At 45.8% G+C, this 17,030-nt stretch overlaps 1 protein-coding gene across 2 annotated transcripts; it reads right to left on the bottom strand.

Moving 5' to 3' along the window:
• Positions 1–285: 285 nt before the first annotated feature.
• On the bottom strand, positions 286–8,543 carry LOC137326975 (tyrosine-protein phosphatase non-receptor type substrate 1-like). Of its 2 annotated transcripts, none has more exons than XM_067992352.1 (4): positions 8,173–8,543; positions 4,609–4,914; positions 3,378–3,467; positions 286–653 (listed from the first exon to the last, which is right to left on the bottom strand). In XM_067992352.1, the coding sequence occupies exons 1-4, from the start codon at positions 8,429–8,431 to the stop codon at positions 502–504; spliced, it is 807 nt and encodes a 268-aa protein (XP_067848453.1). In that variant the 5' UTR covers positions 8,432–8,543; the 3' UTR covers positions 286–501. The 2 variants fall into 2 exon arrangements, with proteins under 2 accessions (XP_067848453.1, XP_067848452.1); XM_067992351.1 differs by having other exon boundaries at positions 286–656.
• Between the last annotated feature and the right edge of the window lie 8,487 nt (positions 8,544–17,030).

The following is a 17,030-nucleotide window of genomic DNA, read 5'->3' on the forward strand; positions in this document are numbered from 1 at the left end:
ATAAGTACAGAGCCAGGGAAAGGGGGAGGGAGGGAGAAGGAAGGAAACAACAAAAGGGAAGGTCTATGATAGAGTAGAGGGCAAGAGTGACTAAATGACAAAAGGGAAGATGGTGCAAGGCAAGGAGGGTGGGACAAGTTAAGAAACAAAAGATCAGTTTAGAGTAGCTGTAAATGGCAACAGCTCTGACAAGAGGTCGTCGACCTGAAACATTAACTCTGTTTCTTTCTCCACAGACGCTGCCTCACTTGCTGAGTTTCTCCAGCATTTTCTGTTTTTATTTCAGATTTCCAGCGTCTGCAGTATTTTGCTTTTGAGTAGGACCTTCTTATCCAGCTATGCATGCCTCTTGACAGCTTATGTGAGGTCATGCAGAAAGTGGCCACAGAGTTATGACACAGCCCAGTTCAAGGACAGCAGTTTACAGTTAGGAAGACAGATAACAGAACAGAAACATAAAATCACTTTGATTTTCTTTTAAATTCATGCCGTTTCAACATGCTAAGAAGGTTTTTCATGTATAATGAGAGGTCTTTGTCCAATTAAACAGTAATTGGAATTTGAATTTCGATTCGAATTCTGATACACTGAGCTAATCACTTCTCTTCTCGATCGATCAACAAAATTAGCATAGATCGGATTGGCTTCAGAATCTGCTAAAATGAAAGAAAAATTGTCGAAAAATTCACTTTGTGTCATTTAATTCATTCAGTGATCTACATACACCTAAAGAACACACAATCACAGGGGAATCAGTATCAATGCTGAGCAGGAGGCAGACTACGTACACTGGTGCAAAATGATAAAATCCACTTTCGTTGCTAGCAAGACTGTCAATCGGTTTCAGTCGCCTGAAAACTACTAAGCTAAGGCACTGAGTTTTAAATTTGCATCTAACTGCTATCTGTTTCACAGTATTGAGGGTTATAATGTCTCAAATTAATATGATGCGGAGATGCCGGTGATGGACTGGGGTTGACAATTGTAAACAATTTTACAACACCAAGTTATAGTCCAGCAATTTTATTTTAAATTCACAAGCTTTCGGAGGCTACCTCCTTCCTCAGGTGAACGTTTGTTGGAAATTAATACTGCAAGATGCATGATGGATTGAGTAGGGCTAGGACTACAGTTCTAGTCATCGATGGAAAGCAAAGGGTCAGAGTTGTAAGTGTGGGCTATGCGGTTGAACTAATTAACTGAAGTGTTGCTTAGTAACGTGTGGGTGCACAATGAAGTTTCACAGAGCTCTATATTCTTGTAGGTTTATGTGTGGTTAGTTGCCTCCACTGGGGAGGTGAGGTAGTCAATAACAGGGCAATTTGTATATGGTCTGTGGAGGGAATAGCTTGATGGAGGAATTGTCTTTTTTTTAACCTTTTTATTCATTATTGCCTAACAGGCTCATAGGGCATGATTTTTACATGGAGGCGGAAAGGGAACGGGGAGGAAGATAATCAGACATGAAACCCAGGAGTAAAGTTGGCGGGTCGCAATCTGTGATCGCTACCTTAATGAGGGCAATGAATTTTACTTCCAGGTTTCGTGCCTGGCAGCCAGCCTGATTGACAGGCTGGCTGGCTGTTGGGCAGGGATTGGAGAGGAGGGAGGGAGGGAGGGAGAGATCGGGGCCGTGGAGGACATGGTGGGGGTGGGTGGGCCGTGGTGGACATTGCAGGGTGGGGACCGTGGAGGACATCAGGGAGGAGGGGCCATGGAGGACATCGCAGGCCGGGAGGTGATCAGGTCAGCAGATGATCGGAGGACATCGCCAGAAGATCGGAGAACATTGCCAGAAGATCGGAGGACGTCGCCAGAAGATCGGAGGACGTCGAAAGAATATCGGAGGTCGGGAGGAGTCAGAGGTATGGAAGGATCTCGGCCATCGGCAGGGGTGGTTCACCATCAGGGGAGGTTTGTCGGCTGATCGCAGAGGTCCTATCGCACCAGGTGAGCTTGTTGGTCCTGGATGAAGCACTCCTGCTCATCCTGGCCCACAATCAGTGCAATAGAGGCACTTACCTCATGGATGGGAATCAGAACCGATGGGAAACTCAAACAGGTAAGGTTAATTTCATTTTATCTTTTACCTCATACACAAAATAATTAAGTGCCTCAACTATCGGCCGGCTGGCTTTAAGTGGGGACGGGACATTTGGGTTTCTGTTGTACGCACACATCCTAACGTGCCTGGAAGTGGGCACATTGGAGCCAGGATGTGTCCTGTTGAAAAGTTTACTATTTTTACTGCCCTCAGCCCATCCATTCTTGGGGGTTAAAAGTCCCCTCATTGTTTTCCTCTCAAGCTCTTGCTTCCCACTTGGTTTTATGCTCTTTCTACATCTGTATGCAACATCTTCAAGTTAAAGGTACCTGAGTGAATGTGCTTATACTGAACTCTACAACAAGTTTAATGGTGTAAACTTTCTTGCACCGTGTCTGTATCTTTACTTCACCCAGCATGACTGTGGAGAATCACAGAAGTGACCATGTGGTACCATATTGATATAGTAATTCACAGGTAGAGTGAGGAATATATCCTGCTAACAGTGTCAGCTGAAGGCCAGGATAAATTCAATATCAATATGAATTCAATTTGTCACTCTGAATGTGTCTTTGTGTAAAGTAAATACATCTCTGGGCTAGGTTGCCAGGACACATTTGGAGACAGTCTAATGCTGGATTTACAAGTGGATTAGTTCCGTGGAGTACATTTTTCTATTTTGCCAGCCAAAAATTAACCAAAAAAAAACATTTTTCACTTGCATAATGTGTGTGTATGTGCACATGCATCAGATATACTCAGTATCATACTCAATATCAAACAAACAGTTTAATAAAAACATTTCAATGAATTTCATGCTCATCAAAGTGAACCCAATATCAGTCTGAAGCACTCCTATGTTATGTTATAACATGAGTTACGCAGAATAAATCACCCTCTACTCTGCTTCATCAATGTGCCCTAACCCCGACTGCACCATTGTGGCGTTTTCCAATTCCCACAACAGCCATCCTTGTGTGTTCTCTGAATGAAATTACCAATTCAGTGCCAAAGGGCAGTTTTGTACTATGGGACCATGCCCAGTTGGAACTGGGTTGAGAATATTGGTTCCAGACATGAAAAGACAGCATACTAACTCCCCACACCCAGCTACCAATTATGGCAAGTAAAACAGTTATACTGAAAGGCAGCAGTGTGAGTGCATCAGCTCCACTCAGCCACCACATGGACCCATCTACTAGAACCTGGATTAAGTCAGAAGGACAATGCAAACAGTGATACTGATTCTATTTTCATATGGTCAATTAAAAGCTATCCATAGAACACAACCTTGATGATTTGAAAGCAAATGCTGTAATAATCTGGATCTTACCTTTTCTTGAACACTTGGACAGTAAATAGCCAAGCACAGTTACTAGGATTAGGCACAGAAAAGCAAGCACTGCCCATATGTACACTCTGCCTATAATAAAAGAAGCAAGAAGCTTTGCATTAATGGTTTCATCACCAGCAGGCCATCTGATACCCAATACAGTACATTTCTCCCAAAATCAAATAGAAATTTTCAGCACATCCTGCTCTTTCTTCTGAATTTTACTGTTCTTGTTTATATCGATCCAGTTAGGAACATGGAAACATATGTGGTTGAATAGTGTAGACTGAGCATAACGTTAACAAGCTTTAAGCAAAATTGCAGAATATACTCACAAATAAAACAGCTAACGCTGTGTCAATTTACTCCTTTATAACAAAAGACTGGATGAATATTTGGTTGAGAACAGGGCTGAAGGATTATATAGATAAGTATAATTGACAGCTGATGGAATGCTGTCCACAAGTCGGCAGCACATGGAGGAGAATGGGATGGCCTGGGCCGGGACCAGACCCAGGGTAAATGCAAGTACATGGGGAGGGAAAAAAGTGGTCAGTGGTTTGCAAAGAGGTTGAGTCCAGGGCAGGGGAGGCCTACACTCTCCTTGTGGGGCCTGGAAAACCTCTTCGCTCTTCAGACCAGGTTCTTGGTCTGGGGGCAGCTGCTGTAGGCGTCCCATTGACTACCAGGTTAAGATGACGTTGGGGTTCTTTTAATGTAATTGGAGCTCAATTTTCATAAAAGTATGAAGCGTCCGCCTGAGTCATGGAATGGGTAGTTCACCCACTCCATTTTAACTGCCTGCTGGCCGTGGAGAGTTAAAATTTCCAATTTAGTTCCTTACTATGTTCTTTTGCTTGTGTGCAAACGTAATTCATAAAAATAAATTTGACTTGTAGTTTTAGCCAGAAAAATGCACTTGTTTTTTTCTGCCTATCAGAGGGGATAGGAGTGCATGGTGGGTGACTTGTGCAACCTCCAGTGTCAATATTTTAGTAAAAAGGTCTTTGTTATTTTCGTGATACTTCTGATCATGGCCACTAAGACAGGAAGTGTTGAAGCACGGGGACACCAGTCCACTTATGGAATCTGCAATTTGCTGTAAACACTAGTAAAGAGTTGAAAGAAAGATTGAATCCTAATGCCTCACAGACTATTTCACTTTCTAGCTAAAAGGAAACAGAAAGTGATATTAAAGTGAAAAAGGGGAAGAAAACTAAAACTGAAATACCTTCATGCTGCCCATCAAATGTTATGGTTATTCTTCTAATGAGAGGGGTCTGCAAAGATGAGTGATTCACATGACATGAATACACATCGTCCTTCTGCCAGTCAGAGATGTTTACGAAACTTGTTCTGGAATTGTTGTATGATGTAATCGTAATTCCGGAGTTAATCCATGCTGAGCCTTCCTTTCCTTCTTTACTCCAGCTCAGTTGAATGTTGTCTGGATAGAAGTTCTCTGCTCTACAAACCAGTTGTATGCAGCAGCTATTTTCAGGCCAAGGAAGAAATTCAACTTCCACCTCTGGAGAACCTTGGTGAAGAAAATGTAACAAGCTTAATTGAAATTTGAAAAATTATATATTTTACTTTATTTTCCATTGGAGAAAAAATACCCATTGTGCATTTGGTTATGCTGTTCTCTCAACTTAATGATATGTTTTTCTTTCTCAACAGGTACTCCTGTCCCAACACATTACTAGCCAAGCTTTGTTAATGACTTCTCCACAGCCAGTAAGTCTGCCACACTGCACAGTGCCATGCTGTAACATTGTGCTGACTTTTGTCTCGTTCACTAAGCTATCCTTAGAATCATGGAATCTTGCAGCACAGAAGGAGGCCATTTGGCCCATCATGCCTGTGCCTGCTCTTTGAAAGAGCTATCCAATTGGACCCACACCTCCACTCTTTCCCCATAGTCCTGGTTAATTCTTCTCAGAAACCATTTTTAATATCATTGTTCCAATAAATTTCTGCCATTTTTTCCAAGTATGTCTGGGATGAGACCTCTAAAATTATTAATGATGATAAACGCCTGATTCAGGCTTCACTGGTGACCATTGTCTTTGCTATTTTATTGAACCCAGATAAATTAAATGAATATTTCTATACATTAAAAATGTTTTATTTAAAATTAAATTCATTATCCAATATTCAGAGATCCAGCAAAATGCATTGTTCTGTTTATGGAAGGGAAGGGGAAGTTCTTGAACCCAAGTTTCTGGATGAGTTTGTAATTTTTTTTAACCTTTGATATGATTAATTTTATTTTTAGGCCTATATAGCGGAGTGGGTGAGGAATTGTCATGGTGACTGTATTCTGGAGAATTCTTTTTGCTGGAAACCAACTGAGGAGAAAATTGAAATGGGGAGATAGATTTGTGCAATGAGTAGAAAATAGTTAACTATGGGAAAGAAATATACAAACAAAATTGAAAGCGATGAGGAAAAAGAAGAAGAATTGAAGGGAATGTTAGAAAAAAATGGCACTAACAATCGCAATGTTCTCAGGGCATCTGAGGCATTATCTGGGAAGGTGGAAGTGGAGATCTGAGTGGGTCCCAGTTACACTGAGCCTCTGCCCTATTAGAGCTGTACTAGGACTTCCTGGGATAGGGTAGGGACAGATAGTTCTTGCATCCTCCCTCTTGGAAATGTACACCACAGATAGAGGTTGGTCTGGCTGGATGATGTTGTGACGCAGGCATACAGTACGTTATGGAAGGTGAGGATGAAGACCACCAGATATTGAAAGGCAGGAATCCTTTCACAAAGCAACTGGCTGCTGTAAGGAAACCAGCCTTACTGGAAAGGGCCCATTTGTTGTGATTTCTTCCCTCTCCCGTTCGACATGCTGGGTCTTTCTTCAGTGGCTTACCAATGTCGCAATTTCCACCATACAACATCGTCTCCCCCCCTCCCCCGCCAGTGGGCACACCAGCTGCACTGATACTGGTGCAGGCGTCCACTCACTGGGGTCGATTTTGAGTTTTGGGCAACTGACTGGCTGTGCACACCAGTCGGCCGCCCATCCAGGCGGTGAAGGGATGGCCGTGATTTAGAGGCCCCACTCATTAACGTTGGACTGGCGAGCTGCGGGGTGAAAAATGGGCCTTCCAATGCAACTCGCCAGATGAAGTCTGGGCAATATTGGCCCCCACCCCAGCCTGCAGCGAGGTAAGTGCAGGCAGATTGGGAGGGTGTGGTCCCGATTACAGAGAGGATGATCCAGGGGCGGCAGCGGCCTACATTATTTTTGTGGGCGGAGGAACGCGGTGCCCGTTCCGATCAGTTCTCTCCTAAGTCCGTGACTTGTATATTAAAAGAGGCTTACCGCTGAAAAACAGGCCCGCGCTTTGGCCGCCCAGCGACAGGCTCCTTTCAAAATGGCAGCAGGCCATGCGCCAGGGTTAATGAGGCAGGAAGGGCACCAACCCCATTTTTAGGCTCCTAGCCGATTTTACCAAGTGGAAATCAGACTCACTGAATGTAAACTGCCCGACTCTGGGAATTCCAACAGATTCAGGCACATAACAGAATGGCACTGAAGAAGTTCAGCTCCACCATTTTACAGTGGTGGAACTGATCATAGATTTTCGGTCCCAGTGTCTTTACATAGAGGGAGGTAAAATCACAAACTATTGTTGAAGTAGAGTCCGTTAATTCTTTAGAAAGAAAATTAGACAGTTGCTTAAAAAGAGGAACATTAAAGGGTATTAAGAGGAAGCAAGAGAGTTTAGGTGGCTCATGTAGAGAAAAATACCAATGCAACTGGATAGGCCAAATGGGAGGTCTCTGTGCTGTATCATTCTGCCATACTATGGGCCGGATTTTGCTCTAATACTAATGGCGAAGCTAACAGCGCTCACTGTTACTTCAGTGTAAATGGGACAGCAACTTCTAGTGACCGCACATGTGCATTTAAACATAGAAATCTGGAAGTTACTGTATCAGATGCCCTGCTCCCGCATAAGCTTTGTGGGAAGGAAATCTCGCCAGCTGATTCACTGTTCAGATGAACGGAACACTGTGAAGTTCCTGCACTGCCCTGATGGATATGAAGTAATCGCACCCAAAAAAAGGTACGTCAAGTTATTTAAGTCTAAGCACCCTTTTTAACGACTGCCCTCTTAATGACTGCCAAACAACCTCTCAGGCACCGAAAATTAATTTTACAAGTGTGGAATCTCATTCCTTCAGATTTTAAATGCTGTTGGACATTTAAAAAATATATATTTGTTTTATTTTTTCTTTCTGTCTCTTTTATCCCTGTCTCTAAATTCGATATTTCTTACCCTCTCTTTATTTTGCTTTCTGTACCTGATTTGACTTTTGAATTCACTATTCTAACTTACACTTCCTGGTTCTGACTCTGTGTGGCTTGTTAACAGGCTTCAATCTGATTGATTAAGGGGATCGATGTTTGCTTGCCCCGTTCACACCGGTCCCAGAAGTCCGGGAGAGGGGGGTCGTGATGGATTCAACGCCCCATGATAAAAACACGATAAGTTTATGGGTAAGTGCAAGCCTGATGAGCAGCGGGCCCCATTTGTTTGCCGCTCAGAGCAAAATCCAGCCCCATGATTCTATAACAAACTGGCAAACATGTTGGTTATGATGTAGATAGTAATCATAAGAAATTTCTTTACAAAGATATTTACAATTCAAACTATCTTTTGACCGCAAAAGACAATTATTAGATGAAAAGACAACTGAATTATGTTGTCAACACAATAGCTTAGTATTATATATTGCATAAGGCTTTATAACTTTTTAATATAATAATTCATACCTTCCACTATGAGACGTGTTGCATTCCCTTGTATTTCTTTGGTAGGCGGCGGTATAAAGAATGCAATCATACAGTAGTAAAGGTCTGTGTCATTCACTTGGAGATCTCGGATGGAAAAGTGCATAACATTAGCAGTGTGCTTCCAAGTAATGCTCACTCGGCTATCACACCCAGGACTCTGCATCAGCGTCTTATTCATATAAAATACTCTACATACAGGACTGTCACACATTCTCCTCCGCCAGGAAACGGACACCATTTCTACCTCGGAATGATTGTGCCAGTAGGAACAAGTGATGTTTGCATTCTCTCCCTTTAATGCTCTGAGGACAGCTGGAGCTTGGAGAACTTGGTAATCACTATGTGCCAAATCTGTTCCCATGAAAAATCAAAACAAATTAACATTGTTAATGAAAACTGTTCAAATATCTCTCTGCGAATTAGCCTAGTTATTTAAAGACATGGGGCTCGATTTTCCTGGGAAATTGCGGAAGCGTTGGGGGCAGGAGGGGCTCCGAAAATCGGGGAAATCCCATTCGGGTTCGGAGCCCGGCTACGACCCGCAGATTTCCGGGTTCCCCATTGACGCGTCTGGGTACGCGCGTCTCCTGAATGCGGAAGTCCCACCGGCAATTAAAGCTGGCGGGATGATAATTTACACAGTTGTTGAGGTAGTTTAAGTACTTGAAATACTTAATTTTCTCCAGGGGTGCAATTTTGAAGGATCCTCAGTGTGTTTCCCGTGCTGTGGGAAACACTCCCTGTTGCAACAGATGTGTTTCAGCCAGCAGCCAGTGGGAGATTCGAATGCTTATTTGACAGATGGGGAGAAAAGGTATTGCAGCAGGGCACTCTGTTCTTTCGGACAAAGTTTTGGCTGCAGGATCTTTGTGTTTTCACTGAATATTCTTACTTTCCACTCAAAATTCTGCTGTTCAAACACAGTTACCTACTTTGCGGAGCCCCACAAACTTACACCGTCAGGATGGGGGGGGCGCCATGGCTGCATTCACCACTACATCCGAGGACGAGCAACATCACCAGCCTCGTCAGGCAGAGCGTCCACCTCCGCCGCGTGGAGCTCCACAACACAGTGCTGCGCCATAGGCACCTGCACAAGAACACAGAGGGCAACAACAGAGAGAGCACCATCGCAGGAGGCACTACCCTCGCAACAGGGTCTACAGACCGAGGCTCAGCTTCCTGGACCTCTCTGAGGAGCAGTGCACACGAAGGCTCAGAGTCAGTCGCCAGGTAGTCGCAGACATCTGCAGCCTCCTTCATGCTGAGCTGCTCCTTGCTGGGCCGAGCAGCATCTCCTTACCTGTCGCTGTCAAAGTCACCACTACCCTCAAATTCTTCGCCTCCGGATCATTCCAGGGTGCCACCGGGGACATCACCGGGGTCTCTCAGTCGTCTGCACACAAGTGCATAAGGCAGATCACTGACGGTTTGTTTCGCAGGACCTCGCAGTACGTCAATTTCCCCAGACGGAGAGGGCAGTGGGATTCCACTCTGTGGCTGGCTTCCCACATGTTCAGGGTGCAATCGATTGCACCCATACAGCAATATGAGCACCTCCACACGAGCCAGGACTGTTCATCAACAGGAAGGGCTACCACTCCATCAACACTCAGCTCGTTTGTGACCACCGCAAGAAATTCCTTCAAGTGTGTGCCAGATTCCTGGCTGTTGCCACGATTCCTTCCTCCTCCGGGAATCCAACATCCCGCCCCTCTTCCACGCACCGAACACCCTTAAGGGCTGGCTCCCCGGGGACAAGGGATACCCCCTGCACACATGGCTCATGACACCTCTGAGGAACCCCATCACTGAGCAACAGCATTGATATAATGACAGCCACATCGCCACCAGGTCTACAATTGAGCATGCTATAGGGCTGCTCAAAATGCGACTTAGGTGCTTTGATCGTTCTGGGGGAGCGCTTCAATACGCACCAGACAGAGTGGGACGCATTATAGTTGTGTGTTGTGCCCTACAACATGGCACAACAGAGAGGGGTGGAGCTTGAGGAGGCCCCATCCACATCTGCCATCCACATTGAGGAGGAGCAGGAGGAGGCGGAGGAGGAGCAGGAGGAGGAGGAGGAGGAGCAACCCATGAGCAGAGCAGTGGCTCACCTGGCTACTCATGAGACCAGGGAGTCACTGATATGTGAACGGTTGTCCTAACATCAGACAGTGTGAAGAGTTTTTTTTTATTCGTTCATGGGATGTGGGCGTCGCTGGCGAGGCCAGCATTTATTGCCCATCCCTAATTGTCCTTGAGAAGGTGGTGGTGAGCTGCCTTCTTGAACCGCTGCAGTCTGTGTGGTGAAGGTTCTCAAAACAGTGCTGTTAGGAAGGGAGTTCAGGATTTTGACCCAGCGACGATGAAGGAACGGCGATATATTTCCAAGTCGGGATGGTGTGTGACTTGGAGGGGAACGTGCAGGTGGTGTTGTTCCCGTGTGCCTGCTGCTCTTGTCCTTCTAGGTGGTAGAGGTCGCGGATTTGGGAGGTGCTGTCGAAGAAGCCTTGGCAAGTTGCTGCAGTGCATCCTGTGGATGGTACACACTGCAGCCACAATGCGCCGGTGGTGAAGGGAGTGAATGTTTAGGGTGGTGGATGGGGTGCCAATCAAGTGGGCTGCTTTGTCCTGGATGGTGTCGAGCTTCTTGAGTGCTGTTGGAGCTGCACTCATCCAGGCAAGTGGAGAATATTCCATCACACTCCTGACTTGTGCCTTGTAGATGGTGGAAAGGCTTTGGGGAGTCAGGAGGTGAGTCACTCGCCGCAGAATACGCAGCCTCTGACCTGCTCTTGTAGCCACAGTATTTATATGGCTTGTCCAGTTAAGTTTCTGGTCAATGGTGACCCCCAGGATGTTGATGGTGGGGGGTTTGGCGATGGTAATGCCGTTGAATGTCAAGGGGAGGTGGTTAGACTCTCTCTTGTTGGAGATGGTCATTGCCTGGCACTTGTCTGGCGCGAATGTTACTTGCCACTTGTGAGCCTAAGCCTGGATGTTGTCCAGGTCTTGCTGCATGCGGGCTCACAGTCCTCACACCACCTGGATAGAGCAGCACCCACAATAGCAACCACCCCACCCCTCCCTGCACAAAACAGTCCTGCAACTACACATACACCCACTGTAGAGTGACCTAATCGGTGGCATCAAGTGTCGCCGTTCATGGTGAACCTCATGAAAGGACCCTATCACAGAAGCCAATCAAGAATGGCCAAGACGTGGCAGTAGTGATGACAATAATAATATTTAATGTGAGTTTAACATAAAGCTAATACAAATAAAAAACATGACCAACCATCAGACACAGTTGTGCATACCCTTCGTGCTTACAAACCTTCACCTTTCTCTTCCGACTACTTCTACGTGGTGTTTCCCCTGTGGATGCAGCAGAGGTAGTGGCAGGTTGCTCTTGTTCATGCCCAGACCGATTAGATGCTTTGGGCTGACGCCCTCTGGGTTTTGGTTCCATGGGAGGGCCCCTCCAAAGACTGCTCCACCTGCACCTGTGCAGAGGCAGACTTGGCCACCTGGAGAGGAGGCAGCATTGCGGGTATTGTTTGAGACGGGGGCAGCAGATGAGACGTGGGGGCGCTTTGAGTGGCATCCCCACTTTCATGTCCCCTTGGGTCATCATCCCTCCCCTGGGCCAGGCCTACATCACTCCTACCACTCTGCTGGACAACAGTTTGGAGGACATGTGTGAAGCTTTGTAAGACCAGTGCTGGTGTATCTGCCTGCCTGTCTAAGGTGGCAGAATGTTGTTCACTGTGAGTCCAAACGGCCATTGTCAGGGCCTGAATGTACTCATGTATGAGCCGTGCTTGAAGCTCAATGTAGGCTGGCCTTCTCTCCATCACAGACATTCCTGCACTTACCCGTGACAGTATCTCAGACAGTTGCTTACGTTCCTGTGGCACTATCTCAGATATACCCTCCCGTACCTGTGCCACCATTCCACTCATGCAGGAGTTGGACTCCTCCATCCTCTGCGCTATTGTGGAGACTGCGCGTGGCACCTGTTCCAGCACCTCGCAAATGTTCTGCCGTCCCTCGATCGTTCTCCTTTTAAAGGATGGACCCCAGAGTTCAGCATCTGCATCCAGCTGAGCAGAGCCTGGAGAGGAGTGCTCCCACCGACGCGGACTCTCCGCATCTGCCCCTGTCACCAGCGTCTGCTCGTGTTCACATGTGTGTGGTAACTCACCAGGTGCCAACTAACTGAGGACTAGGACCCACTGAGGTGTGTGTATCTGCGCTGGTAGATGGCTCGCTCAGATCTAATGGTGCGCCCTCAGAGGGTGGCAGGTCCTCTGAGGAATCGCCCTGTGCCGTCACAGTTATCGCTGAAGGCCCCGTAAGAGAACAGAAGGCAATATTAAGCATGATCACAGATGTGTCATGTTGTGATGAGCATACTGAGGTGCTGAAGATGGCAAGGCATATTAAAATCAATTCATATCGTGTGTGATGAATGTTAAAGTTATGTCACCAGACGTTTGTCAGGTGCCAGTCTCTGCGTCCCCGATGGACAGGCACTCGAGGGTACGGCTCAGCTCCAGTGCCTCCTCCTCCGCGTCTGTGAGGACGATGATTTGTTGCGGTCCCGCTCCAGTCCTCGCCCTCTCCCGTGCATTCTGGGCTCTCTTCTCCTATAAGGGGAGAAAGTACAGACGCGTGAGTGAGTGATGGTGACGTGGCCAACCGATGAATGCATTGGTTTGGGTGTGACTGACCGTGAAAGAGATGCATCAGAGGCTGAATATGAGAGAGAGCCATGACATTGTATGAGGATTGGGTTGAGTGGTAGTGGTGGGATGACTAATGGGGAGGTGAGGAAGTGCAGGTAAGTTGAGGATGAGCCTTAAGTGGGTGTGGGGAGTGATGTGATAGAGTAGTGTTGGCAGTGCAGAATGAGTTGGGAGGTGGGGGCGGTGATGTGGAAGACGGAAAGTAAGAGAATGAGTAAGTGTACTCACTTTGGCTGACCTGGTTAGGTCATTGAAGCGCTTCCTGCGCTGGACCCAGGTGTGAGAGACGTTGCTGCTGCTGGTGACCACCTCAACCACCTCGAGCCAGGCCTTCTTGGTGGCAGAGGCAAGACACTTCCTCCTGTCCGCCGGGTAGAACACGTCCCTCCTCCTCCTCATCCCATCCAGTAGTATCTGGAGTGAGGCATTGCTAAATCTTGGAGCAGCCTTGCCCCTGTGCTGCTCCATTGTGCTGCGTGGGTGTTTGCTCCAGGAGCAGCCATTGGAGGACTGCCCCTTTAAATAGAGCTCCTCCAGCTGCCAGCCTGTGATGTGGGTGCGCAGTCCGCCCGCTGCACAGCTTTCGGACGGCAAACCCGAAAGCCACGGTAAGTGGCTCCACTTGACTTGCGATCGTGTGCAAAACAGACATTTTTTATTGGGGGCGTTACCTACGTGCCCAATCGCCCCTCCCCCCCCGCTACCATCCCACCTCCACGTTAATATCAGGGTCATGATTTTAATATTAACGTGTTTTGTCACAAGAGGTTTACAATATAATTGTTTGGTTTAATGAGAACTTAGTGCATTTCCAATTAAATCATGTACATTGAGAATGCAGCATTGAGATTGTTGCCAGCAGAAGAACTGATTAGGTTATTTCTCATGTTCCAACATTAACCATTCACAATTCTGCATTTAAATCATGGGTTTGCTTAGTGGTTATAATATCAGTTAAATAATGACAGCTCTATCCTTTAACAATCCCAGTGTAACGATTCTGCGTGATTTTGCCCTACTTTTAATATCAATGCGTCTACATGGTGAGTGCACATCTCTTACTGCGCTCGAATAGCCCACTCACAGCTGAAACAAAATGGACAGGGCGCGTTGCATGTACTGGCGAGTTTTAGACAAGTTTAATACCCGCAGAAGTGCCTGCTCCAAAAACACTGCTCACCTACCACCATGGAGATATGTTGGCACTACAGCAGACGTTAGAATGAAACTTTTTGAATTTTAATTGAAGTTTAATTAAAATTAGAAGAAAAAAATCGGAGGTAGCAGAAAATAAGATTGACAAAGTTGATACCATTGGATTTTCAGTCATTTCTTAACACATTTTTCTGCACACAAATGCCTCATGAAACACAGTTTTCTTTTCAAACGAGTACAAAAATAATTTAGCTTTCTTTGAATATAAGCAAAGCATCAAAAGAACACAGTCAAACATCCAGTGGTATACTGTACGACATTTAGGCCACCCGAAAGCTTGGCAAAAAATCCAGGCCAGGAACTTCAGTGATAGAAAAATTCCAACCAGTAGCAGCGGGTTTTCCTCTTAGAACTTAAAGATGTAATACAGCTTGTTCTCTCAACATTATAAGAATAAATAAGCCTTCTTACCTAGAGTAACCACGAGAAGAATCCATTTGGTAAAACAGTTAATGAGTGAAGACATTTTGCCCAGCACCAGCTGAATTGACACGATCAGTTCTGGGACAGGGCTGTCAATAGTTCTGCTGCAGTTGTTCAGTGGGTGAGGATGTGCAACAGTGCTGCTGCTAAAAAGATGAAATGGACTCTTGTGGGTTGTTTTCACATCGGTCTTCCTGTTTCACATGAGGTTGCGGTTTTTGAGTAATAATGTTTATTTTTAAATATATATCAAAAATTAATTAATTTATTAAAAAGAAGAACTAGTTCAAAGCATGTCTGTGACAAGGCATTACATGTCTCTGTTAAGTCTGAACAAACCTCGTGTATTTTTCATTAGCTTTTCTGGGACCTCACTTCTACAACAAAAGAAATTTCCTGTCAGTGCTTCATAAATATTTAATTGGTCATGTGGATGTTAATTCTTTTATTCACTTTTCACAAATTTATAATGAAATAGTGTTAGGAAATTTCTATTGGAGAATTTCATGCATACTTTTCATTCTGATGAAAGATTCAGTTACTGGAGAAATACAGTTTGTGTTGATTGCATGTAACTTTTTTTAAAATTCGTTCATGGGATGTGGGCGTTGCTGGTGAGGCCAGCATTTATTGCCCATCCCTAATTGCCCTTGAGAAGGTGGTGGTGAGCCGCCTTCTTGAACCGCTGCAGTCCGTGTGGTGAAGGTTCTCCCACAGTGCTGTTAGGAAGGGAGTTCTAGGATTTTGACCCAGCAACGATGAAGGAACGGCGATATATTTCCAAGTCGGGATGGTGTGTGACTTGGAGGGGAACATGCAGGTGGTGTTGTTCCCATGTGCCTGCTGCTCTTGTCCTTCTAGGTAGTAGAGGTCACGGGTTTGGGAGGTGCTGTCGAAGAAGCCTTGGTGAGTTGCTGCAGTGCATCCTGTGGATGGTACACACTGCAGCTACTGTGCGCCGGTGGTGAAGGGAGTGAATGTTTAGGGTGGTGGATGGGGTGCCAATCAAGCGGGCTGCTTTGTCCTGGATGGTGTCGAGCTTGAGTGTTGTTGGAGTTGCACTCATCCAGGCAAGTGGAGAGTATTCCATCACACTCCTGACTTGTGCCTTGTAGATGGTGGAAAGGCTTTGGGGAGTCAGGAGGTGAGTCACTCGCCGCAGAATACCCAGCCTCTGACCTGCTCTTGTAACCACAGTATTTATATGGCTGATCCAGTTAAGTTTCTAGTCAATGGTGACCCCCAGGATGTTGAATCATCATCATGGTAAAATGTTTAATTGTGGTGTTAAAATACTCACTTAACGGGATTTAATAAGAGTGAACACAAATGAGTGTAGATGGAGTGGTTCGGAGTTTCAGGTTCTTGTCAATCTAGTCGACTTCCCATATAATATTTACATGAAGCGGGGTTAGAGTGTGGGGGATAATTGGATCCAGGTGTACACATAATATTCAGGACCCATTTTAAAGTCATACATTTTGTCCTTGTTTTATATTTCCGTGAGTTGATCGTTCATGGTGGTGTACATGGGGGTCAAGACCAAGTGTAGTATTCGGGTCATTCAGGGTTAGAGGATGGTGGATAATTGGACCCGGGGGGAGGGGTCAAAGGGAAAAAGGAAAATACAAATGGGAGAAGGAGAGGTATTGGGCGGAGGTGGGGAGAAAATGGAAGAGGACAGAGAAGATGGAAAGAGGAGAAGGATGGAGGTGGTGGGGGAATGGGCAGAGGAAGGGGTGAAGGATGGAGTGGAAGATGACATATTAAGAGGAGGAGAGCAAGGAGAGGTGAGGTTGGGGGAAGTGTTAACCAGTGCACTAGAAGAGGAAATTAACCCTTAAAGATTTGCGTTCTGATCGCCATAATTATGTTCATCTATATACACCAGACCTAGTGAGACCAATTTTTATCATACTTAGTTTGTTCTGTTTGAATTTCCAGGAAGTTTGGAAAAGGTTGTTGTTAGCACAATTGCCACATTTGAGAATAAATATTAAATCAAAACACACAGGTCATCTAGCTTGAGATATATGGAAATTAATAGGAATACTGACTTAAACCTTATATGGGACCCACAAGGCTCCAAAGAGTGTAATAAGTGGTCCAAAAAGACAAGGAGGGAGAAATTGGATAAAGGTCCGCTCTGGGCGATGGTAGCACGACACCCGGACCGAACGGGCCCTCCGCAGGCAGCACGTGAAATGCTACTTACCCTGAAATCTCCGCGCTGCAAGCGCAGCCCTCGCTGCTGAGAGGCTGCACGGAGAATGAGGAAGTTGGAAATGGGGCGTGCACAGCGCACGTCATCAGCAGCCTGCACTACTTAAAGGTGCAGGCATATTTCTAATGGCAGATACACAGCCAAGGAGGAGAAGGGAGAATGGCATCGCGAGTAGCTGCACCAGCAAGAGAGCGGGCACCAAGATCCTTGGATGATGC

This window comes from Heptranchias perlo, chromosome 11 (genome assembly GCF_035084215.1).
Source record: "Heptranchias perlo isolate sHepPer1 chromosome 11, sHepPer1.hap1, whole genome shotgun sequence".
In the NCBI taxonomy this organism is placed as follows: domain Eukaryota; kingdom Metazoa; phylum Chordata; class Chondrichthyes; order Hexanchiformes; family Hexanchidae; genus Heptranchias; species Heptranchias perlo.

Bases quoted from the DNA above. Each gene is read 5' to 3' on its own strand.
- LOC137326975 (XM_067992351.1), bottom strand. From the start codon at position 8,431: ATGGTGTCCGTTTCCTGGCGGAGGAGAATGTGTGACAGTCCTGTATGT. The intron at 4,915-8,172 runs GTATGAATTATT...TTCTTCACCAAG, and splicing joins AACACGTCTCATAGTGGAAG to GTTCTCCAGAGGTGGAAGTT. The intron at 657-3,377 runs GTAAGATCCAGA...CTTTCATTTTAG, and splicing joins GTCCAAGTGTTCAAGAAAAG to CAGATTCTGAAGCCAATCCG.